The 10,112-nt window shown below is 35.3% G+C and overlaps 1 protein-coding gene across 1 annotated transcript; it reads right to left on the bottom strand.

Moving 5' to 3' along the window:
- Positions 1-6,327: 6,327 nt before the first annotated feature.
- On the bottom strand, positions 6,328-7,727 carry LOC105726635 (calcium/calmodulin-dependent protein kinase type II subunit delta-like). The gene is made up of 3 exons (XM_021671054.2): positions 7,655-7,727; positions 7,306-7,581; positions 6,328-7,115 (listed from the first exon to the last, which is right to left on the bottom strand). The coding sequence occupies exons 1-3, from the start codon at positions 7,725-7,727 to the stop codon at positions 6,424-6,426; spliced, it is 1,041 nt and encodes a 346-aa protein (XP_021526729.2). The 3' UTR covers positions 6,328-6,423.
- Positions 7,728-10,112: the final 2,385 nt, after the last annotated feature.

The raw sequence follows: 10,112 nt of genomic DNA, 5'->3' as shown, positions 1-10,112 counted from the left end.
TCTGTATAGGGATATTTTAAGAATTCTGGCACTAAAATAATTTATATATCTGTTTTTCTTTTCAAAAAAGGTAGCAATATTGAAGTATAATTGACATAAAATAAACTGCATAGATTTGAAATGTACCATTTGATATGTTTTGATATGTGTATACCGTGGGGAAACCGTCACACAATCAAGATAATGAACATGTCCGTTACTCTACATGTTGCCTGTGTCCTTTGCAGCCACTCCTTCCCACTAGACCCCCACTGGTCTGCTTTCTGTCACTATTTATTAGTTTGCATTTCCTAGAATTTTTATGGAAGTGGGATTATAAGGTATGTACTCACATTTGTTTCGCTTCTTTCACTTACCCTCATTATTTTGAGATTAATCCATGTTGTAGTGTGTATCAAGAGTTTATTCTTGCTTTGTTGAGAAATATCTCATTGTATGAATATAGCTGTTTGTTTAACCATTTACCCATTGATGGATATTTGAGTAGTTTCCAGTTTGGGGCTATTACAAATAAGACTTCTGCAGACATTCACATAAAAGACTTCGTATGGACAAATATTTTCATTTCTCTTGGGCAAATATCTAGGAAAGGAATTGTTGGACCATATGGTAGTTAGATGTTTAACTTTTTAAGAGACCACTAAGCTGCTTTACAAAGTAGTCGTACCATTGTACATTTCCGCCAGCAGTGTGTGGGACTCCTAGCTTTTTCACATCTTTTCCAACACTTGATGTGATCAGTCATCTTAGTTTCAGTCAAGCAAACAGATATGTACAGGTATCTTCTCGTAGTTTTAATCGTCATTTCCCTAATGACCAATGATGTTGGGTGCCTTCTGTGTGCTTATTTCCCACCCATGTATCTTTTTATTTATTGGGTTTTGTTACTATTGACTTTCAAGAGTTCTTTATATATTTTGGATACAAGTTTTTTTTTTTTCCCCTGGCATATGATTTGTTTATATTTTCTCTCAGATTATGGCTTGTCTTTTCATTCTCCTAAAAGTGTCTTTTGATGAGTAGACATTTAAAATTTTTATGAAGTCCTTTTTATCAGTTCGTTTATTTCTGAATACTCTTGGAGGAATGTGTAAGAAATCTTTGCATAACCCAATGTCAAAAAGGTTTTCTCCTAGAAGATTTTTAGTTTTAGCTTTTAATTCAGGGCTATATGTCTCTCCCCTTCTCTGAGTCTAAGACTTCACTGGAAGTCACAGCCAATGTGATAAGACAGATAAAATAAATGAAATATAAAAAATTTAATAAATCCAGGGCTATATTGTTCAAGGTATAAAGTTAATATTTTCAGATATGGGTATCCCATTGTTCTGGCACCATTTATTATAAACCCTGTCCTTTGCCCAGTTAATTGACTTTGCATGTTGTAAAAAATCAGTTGCTTGTATCGATTATTGGCGTTTTATTGTAAGTCTTAAAATCTGGGAGTGTTAGCTTTCCAGCCTTATTCTTTTAAAAAGTTCTATTGGCTAATTTAGCTCCTTTGCGTTAGAATAAAATTGTTCAGTCTCTATTAAAGAAACCACACTGGAATTTTGATTTGAGAGAACTGACATCTTAATTGTATTGAGGCTTCTGACCCATGAACACAATATAGTGTATCTTTCCATTTATTTAGGTCTTTAATTTGTCCAGTGATGTTTTACGCATGTCAGGGTACACGTCTTTTAATCTTTGTCAGATTTATTCATACATATTTTATACTTTTTAACTATATTTTTAAAATTTCAATTTTCAGGGTTATTTTTTTCCCAGCTCTATTAAGGTCTAATTGACAAATAAAATTACACATATTTATAGTAATGTTTGGATATATGTATGCATTTGTGAACTGATTAAATCAGCTAATTCACATGTCCATCATCTCACTTCCCTATTTTTGGTGGTGAGACAATTGAAAATTGACTTTCTTAGCAATTTTAAGTATACAGCATGTTATTATTAACTATAGTAGCCATGTTGTACAATAGAGCTTTAGCACTTGTTCCTGCTGTTGAACTGATAATGTGTACACTTTAACCAACATCTCCTCATCCTCCCACTTTTAGCCCCCAATCCCAGGCAACCATCATTCTACTATACTCTGCTTCTATGAATTTGACTTCTTAAGATTCCATATATAGGTGAGATCATGCAGCATTTGTCTTTTGTGCCTGGCTTATTTCACTATGCATTATATCCTCCAGGTTCATCCATGTTGTTGCAAATTACAGGAGTTTCTTTTTCTTTTTCTTTTTTTTTAGGTTGGATTATATTCCGTTGTACATATATACCATATTTTCTTCATTCATCAGTTAACAGACATTTATGTTAATTCTATATTACAGCTATTGTGAATAATGCTGCTATAAACACGAGAATATAGACATATCTTTGAGAAACTGATTTCATTTCTTTTGGATATATACCCAGAGTGGAATGTGGGATTGCTAGATCATGGGGTAATTCTATTTTAATTTGAATTAGTAACATGTAATGTATGAAGAATCTCCATACTGTTTTTCATAATGGCTGCACTAATGAACATTTTCACCAATAGCATATAGGGATTTCATTTTCTCCACATCCTCACCAACACTTATTTTTTTGTCTTTTTGATAATAGCTATTATTTTTGAAAATAGTTATTCTATTCTTTTTGAGAACAGCTACTTTTTGTCTTTTTGATAATAGCTATTTCCCTGATGATAAGCCATAATGAGCATATTTTAATATACCTGTTAAACATTTGCATCTTATTTTTTGGTAAATGTCTATTCAGATCCTTTGCATCTTTTTAAAATTGAGTTGATTACTTACTATTGAGTTGTTTGACTTTCTTATGAATTTTGAATATTAGCCCCTTATCAGATACATGGTTTACAAATATTTTCTCCCATTCTGTTGGTTTTCTGTTCACTTAGTTGATTGTTGCCTTTGCTTTGCAGAAGCTGTGTAGTTGATATAATCCTATTTGTCTATTTTTACTTACATTGTCTGTGCTTTTGGGGTAAAAAAAAAAAATGCCCAGTGACTCACACCTGTAATCCCAGCACTTTGGGAGGCTGAGGCAGACGAATCACAAGGTCAGGAGATCAAGACCATCCTGGCCAACATGGTGAAACTCTGTCTCTACTAAAAATACAAAAAAATTAGCTGGGCATGGTGGCGCACACCTGTAGTCCCAGCTACTCAGGAGGCTGAGACAGGAGAATTGCTTGAACCTGGGAGGCGGAGGTTGCAGTGAGCCAAGGTCGTGCCACTGCACTCCAGCCTGGTGCCTGGTGATGGAGTGAGACTCTGTCTCAATAGCAACAACAACAACAAATTGCCCAAACCAATATCAAGAAGCCTTTCACCTATGTTTTCTTCTAAAAGTTTTACAGCTTAAGTTTTATGTGTTTTTCATTCATTTTGAATTGGATTTTGTATAAGGCACAAAATAGTGTCAAATTTCAATCTTCTGCATGTTGATCTATTTTCCCAACACTGTTTATTAAAGAGACTGTCCTTTCCCCATAGTATGTTCTTGGAAACTTTGTCAAAGATCAATTAACTGTAAATATGTGGATTTATTTTTGGGCTTTCTATTTTGTTCCATTGGTCTACATGTCTGTTTTTATTACCAGTATCATACTGTTTTGATTAGTATAGCTTTTCAGTATATTTTGAAATCAGGGATTGCATTGAAGCTGTGGATTGCTTTAGGGCACTTCAACAATATTAATTCTTCAAATCCATGAACATAGGCTATTCTTCCACTTGTTTGTGTCTTGTTCAGTTTCTTTCATTGGCGTTTTATAGTTTTTAGCATATAGATCTTTCACCTCGTTGATTAAATTTATCTCTAAATATTCTATTTTCGATTCTATCATAAATGGTATTTTCTTGATTTGTTTTCCAGATAATTCATTGTTAGTATATAGAAATGATCATTTTTGTAGATTAAATTTATATTCTGCAACTTTACCAAATTTGTTTATTAGTTCCAACATTTTTTGGTGGAGTCTTTATAACCATGTCATCTGCAAATAATAGCAATTTCACTTCTTCTTTGCAATTTGGATGTGCTTTTATTTCTTTTTCTTGCCTAATTGCTCTGGCAAAGACTTCCAACAATATATTGAATAGACATTGGGAGAGTAGGCATCTTTGTTCTTGATCTTAGAAGAAAAGCTCTCAGCTTTTTCTCCAATGAGTATGATGACAGCTGTGGGCTTATTGCATATGACCTTTATTGTGTTGAAGGTATGTTCCTTCTATAATTAATCTGTTGATAATTTTTTGTATATCAATCAGTCATTTAACATTATGGCAAGAAATATATACAGTGTCCCATGGTAAACTGCAGTGTTTCAAAATGATAGAAGATAATAAATGTGTAATTCAGTTGTGGCGGAGAGAACAAATCACATTTTCCTCACATCTTAGTGCAGAAGACAAACTTGATCTACAGTAATACTTCAATGCCACATGCTAAGTTAAAAGTGTTAAAAAAAAAAACACTCTACACCTATTTTTTTCTTTAAATACATGTATGCCATGTATAGCCTGCTTCACAAAAAGGTTAAAGTAATTAAAAAGGGAAAAATGAGGCCATTATTTTTTCACAGATCTCATTGGCAGGTTAACATGGCTCAATATATTTACTGTATATATTTACTTTAAATATATATTGTTTAAAATTGTGTAATAATTATCAGAAAAACTTCAACCCATATACCCATACATCCACTAGCAATAATATCTAAGATGATTAGTAATCAACACAGAAAGTTGAGATGAGAGAAAAGAGGAAGTTTGTTTTTGTTGTTTTGTTTTCCTTTTTTGCTTCTGCTTTAAAAATAGGCTTCTGAGGACTGTGAATTACTATCGTTAAAATAACGATGATGGAGATTCCATGTACTGAAAAGCATTTCCGGGAAGAAAAAAAATAGCACAAGAACTGAATCAACAAAGGAAACATGAGAAGCACAAAGAAAACCTAGGACATTTCCCTTTTTGTTTTAAACTGGAAAATCCTAACTCCTTGAAGGAATATAATGATACTCTGACTCAAGAGAGAAGCTAAAAAAGCACAAGTCACAAAGATCAAGTTCAAAACACTTATGAGAATGGCAAACATTTGTAAGCCTCTCTAACTCTAGAAAACTAGCTAGTGATGATGCAGAAGTGACTCTCTCATTCTTCAAGACGGAGGTGAGTGTGTTTACAAAACCCCCTCTGCTATCAACTTGGCATCCTCCTGGCAACCGTCCCTATCAGTAAGACATTACAGTCACAGGAGGAACTTTCTTTTTCCCTGTGTTTAAACAATTCTAATGCCTCCAACATATTTAGGATAACTAAGTCCAAACAAGAGCTTAAGCAGAATTATAAACCTTTAAAATCTTGATAACATTTTTGTGGGCTCTGAAAATAATCAAAAGTGCTAGTTTAGCTAGCTTCAAAAGACCTTTCTTTCCCTTTTACCTTCATTATGCAAATTTCCCTTTCATTTTCTTCTCACACACTACTAGCCCAGCCTCCCCAAAAAAGGAAAAAGAAAAACAAGTAAGAAAAGAATGGAATAAAAGAAAAATAAAAAAGGCAGCAAATAAAAGGAACAAAGACACAGGATAAAGAAAAGAGATCACAGATTTAAGAAAAAAATATTCAATTCAGCAAATTCACCAAAAAAATGTGAATGTCTCCTAAAGTGATTAAACTCAGAAATGATGTGCATATTTCCAGTTTACACGCTTTGACCAAAAACAGCATGATTCTTGCTTCTATTTTCATAAGTGATTTTGCCCACATATCAACCCACTTTAGTTGTTAAACAGCAAAACTTTTAATGAAAAATCATTCGTTTTAACCAGGATCACACCAGAAAACTGAAGGTATCTTTTTTACCTTTTTCTTAAAAAAATCGAAAACAAAAACAAATAAGCCAAAACAGATTAACAGCAAAGAGTTCTAAAAAATTTACATTTCTCTTACAAACTGTCATTCACAGAACAATAGTTCTTAAGTCTGTTAAATCTTGGCATTAAGAGAGAAACTTGATGAAGAGTTGCACTTGGAATATTGTGAAAAAAAATTTTTTTTGTCTAATCTCCCCTGTTGTTTTGCCAACAGTAATTTAAATTTGCATGGAACATCCCCATAGTTGAAGTGTAAGCAATGTGTAGGAAGGAATATATGATAAGATGATGCATCACGTATGCATTACATGTAGGACCTTCACAACTTCATGCAGTCAGAAACATGCATGAAGAGGAGGAGAGGACGGCCCAGGATCGCCATCCAGGTGCCTTGAGAACAGAGAATGCGGAAGTGGCACTGTTGATATTTAGTTGGTGGGTACTGTTGGTGACCCTGAGCGATGAAAATGAACATTCTGCCACTTTCTATCCCGGCGGTGCCACACACAAGTCTCTTCTGACTACATTGTCTTTGGCAATCCACTGCCATCCATGTACTGTGTCAGCCTAATACATGCTGTGCAGGCAGCATCGTCCCCTACCAGATGTACATGAGGGTTTAGAATAATAGTGTGGATTGGTTTATTGCTTTGGGGCAAAGCATTTTCAAAGTAGAATTGGTGAAAATCCATCCCTTCCACTAACTTACCCAAAGCTTCAGGTTCAAAAGCGGTAAGGCCTGGGTCACAGACTTTTCTGTAGGCTTCGAAGTCTCCGTTGTTGATAGCTTCGATCAGTTGTTCAGTGACTTTGGTAATCTCTTGCTTTCGTGCTTTCACATCTTCATCCTCAATTGTTGTATTTGAACTCTCAGTTGACTCCTTTACTCCATCTGGTTTCTTCAACAAACTCTTGGCTACCGAGAAATTCCTTGTAACCACCATAGTTGTCAAGATGGGACCCTTTAGTTTTCTTCTAGCATTAAATTTCTTAAAGCAGTCTATAGTCTCCTGCCGGTGCATCATGGAAGCAACAGTAGAATGCTGCCAGATCCATGGGTGTTTGAGTGCCTCTGAGGCTGTGATACGTTTGGCAGGGTTGACAGTAAGCATTTTATTGATGAGGTCTTTGGCTTTAGGTGTCACCATATCCCATTCCGGTGATGGAAAATCATAAGCTCCAGCCTTGATCTGCTGATGGAGCCTGTGTTGATAAAAAAATTCTTTCTTGCTTCTGCTTTCACCATGTGTAGTGCCTGTTTCCACTTTCCTTCCTGCCATGAGTAAAAGCTCCCTGAGGTCTCCCCAGAAGCAAATGCTGCCATACTTCTTGTGCCAAAGTTATTGGAGGAGAACTGTTTGAAGACATAGTGGCAAGAAAATACTAGAGTGAAGCTGTAGTATTTTCCTCCCAGAAGGGTGGACACCCCACCAGTAGAATATAGAGAATGACACCACATGCCCACATATCCACTGGTTTTCCAGAAGGATCTTTATGTAAAACTTCTGGAGAAAGATATCCAGATGTGCCAGCAAAACAAAACCACACCTGCTGGTCACCTTGAACTTCTGTGGCTAAGCCAAAGTCTGCCAATTTCATAACTGCTCCCTTGGATTTGCTAGCTAAAAGCAAATTCTCAGGCTTCAGGTCCTGATGGACCATGCTCATCTGATGGCAGTGTAGCACAGCCTCCAGGATCTGCTGAATGCAATGATTTCAGGTCCCTGTGAACTGTGCCATTTAGGTGACAATGATTTACACTTTCTAGAATCTGCTGTATACAGTGAGTGGCATCAGCTTCACTGTAGTATTTTCTTTCCACCATGTCTTCAAACAGTTCACCTCCAGTAACTTTGGCATAAGAAGTATGGCAGCATTTGCTTTTGGGGAGACCTCAGGGAGCTTTTATTCATGGCAGGAAGGAAAGTGGAAACAGGCAGTACACATGGTGAAAGCAGGAGCAAGAGAGAATTTTTTTATCATGAAATAATGTTAAACTTTGTCCAGTGATTTTCCTGCATCTATTGAGATGATCGTATGGTTTTTATACTTCAGTCTGTTAATGTGACATATCACATTTCTTGATTTGTGTATGTTGAACCATTCTGACATCCTCGGAGCAAATTCCACTTGATCATGGTGTCTGATCCCTTAAGGTGCTGTTGAATTTATTTACTAGTATTTTGTGGACGATTTTTGCTACCTTTGTAAAATAAATGTGGAAGTGTTCGTGCTATCTAATTTTTGGAAGAGTTTGAGAAGGCTTGGCATTAATCTTATATAAATGTTTGGTAAAATTCACTGGTGACGTCATCAGGCCTTGGGATTTTCTGTGTTGGGAGTTTTTGATTACCAGTTTAATCTCTTTGCCCATTATTGGTATGATGAGATTTTTAATTTCTTACTATTTTAGTAGGTTGTATGTTTCTAAGAATTCAGTTGTTTATTGATGGTATATAGAAATGCAATTGACTTTTGTACATTAATTTGTGTCCTGCAACTTTATTAATCTCACTTTTAGTTGCAGCGCTTTTTTTTGTGAATTTCACCAGACTTACTATGTAGAAGATCATGTCATTGTCATCAATATCATATTAGTAAAGATATTTTTAACAGTTTATTTTCAGCTGGATGACATTTGTGTCTTTTGCTTTCCTTATTGCATTGGCAGCAATATCTAGTACAGCATTGAATTCAAGTGGTCAGAGTAGATATCTTTTCTTATCAAATGGAGAAAAATGTAGCCTTTTGCCAGTGAGTGTGATATTATAGACTTCTCATGCATACTCTTGCTCTGCAGGTCGAAGAACCTGGGGCATTTTGTTTCCCATCTTTTTTGGATCACTGTCCTTCATTGACTAATATCCAGTGTCTTGCCAACCATTGTTTTATATGTCTGTTCTTTGGTTGTTTTAGGAAGGAGGATAAATCAGGTATTTTTTACTACACCTTGCCTGGAAATGGAAGTTCCTACATCTACTCTAAATATATTTTTAAATAAAAATAGAAGATTTTAAACTCTTATAGCACTTACATGATTGATTAGTTTATTTTACTATGTAGAGAAAATTTTGTTCCTCATAAAAAACAACATGAAGGCACATATATGGTTGATATTACAATCTTGGACTGAATGATTGATTGGCTCATTCAACAGCTATTTATTATATGCCTACTATGTAACAGTGCCAGGCAGACTTCCAGGCTCTGGAGATTTGTCTCTAGACAAAGAAGGCAGCTTTCTGCTAGAGTGGAGCTTTCACTCTGGTGCAGGAGAGAGTAGATTATTACACAAGTAAACACATAGGTAAGATAATTGCAGATAGTGAAGACCATTTTGAATCTAGCTTTGTTTGAGAGAGAATGACTGGCAAAAAGAAATACTTTAAAACAGTCATCTGAGGAGTCCTCTATGAAGAGCTGACATTTGATCTGAGACGTAAGTGATGAGAAAGAACCAGTTGCCCCAAGTTTTGGGAGAAGAACATTCTACACATCAAAATAGATAATGACCAAAAGGACTTAAGCTGGATAAAGGATTTAAAGACAGAAATACTCCCCTCACAAACAAAGGGTAAGAGCCTAATGAGAAGGGACTTCACATTAATATCAGAACCATGCTATAGATTATTTATAACATTATTCTCAGGGGAATCATGAAGAAAACATTTTCATAGGGCTTTACAGGTTGTTCAGGCAGGCATTACTCTGCCATCAGAGCCACACTGGTTGTAAAGGAGCTTCAAAATAGCCCTAGATTTAGGTGTGTGCAGTAGTATGCTAGGGCTGGATTGGGCAGGCTCTCCAGAGCCAACTGTGGACAACTTTTCTTAACTCACATTCAATGTTGTCACCTTCATAGCTTGAAATCAACCATGGTGGGAGAATTTACACCACAAAAATGGCAAATTTTACAAATCATGGGATTTTCTCCTCAGAAATCTCATTGTTAAACATTTATTAGCATACCACTTTATATAACCCCATTTATGAGCACAATACTACGTAATCAACACTCTATATAATATGAATATATATTCATATATTCATATAGCTCGTAGTCCATAGCCTCTAAAAGTAAGTAGCAACATACTATTATTTATATCTAACAAAGAAGAAAGTTATGCTAATTATAATTTTGAGATTCCATGGATGGATGTAACAACTTACTTTCAACTATGCTAAAAATGTGAAAACCTGAACTTTAGAA

This window comes from Aotus nancymaae, unplaced genomic scaffold (assembly GCF_030222135.1).
Source record: "Aotus nancymaae isolate 86718 unplaced genomic scaffold, 86718_ANA_hifiasm-v0.15.2.pri h1tg000030l, whole genome shotgun sequence".
NCBI lineage: Eukaryota > Metazoa > Chordata > Mammalia > Primates > Aotidae > Aotus > Aotus nancymaae.
This window is presented reverse-complemented; position numbering and strand designations above follow the sequence as displayed.

What these genes read in the sequence shown, in the direction of transcription:
- LOC105726635 (XM_021671054.2), bottom strand. Translation starts at nt 7,727, where the DNA reads ATGGTGGAAAGAAAATACTACAGTGAAGCTGATGCCACTCACTGTATA. An exon ending in GATTCTAGAAAGTGTAAATC is followed by an intron (nt 7,582 to 7,654) that starts ATTGTCACCTAA and finishes AGGCTGTGCTAC; the next exon opens with ACTGCCATCAGATGAGCATG. An exon ending in TCCACCCTTCTGGGAGGAAA is followed by an intron (nt 7,116 to 7,305) that starts ATACTACAGCTT and finishes AAGAATTTTTTT; the next exon opens with ATCAACACAGGCTCCATCAG.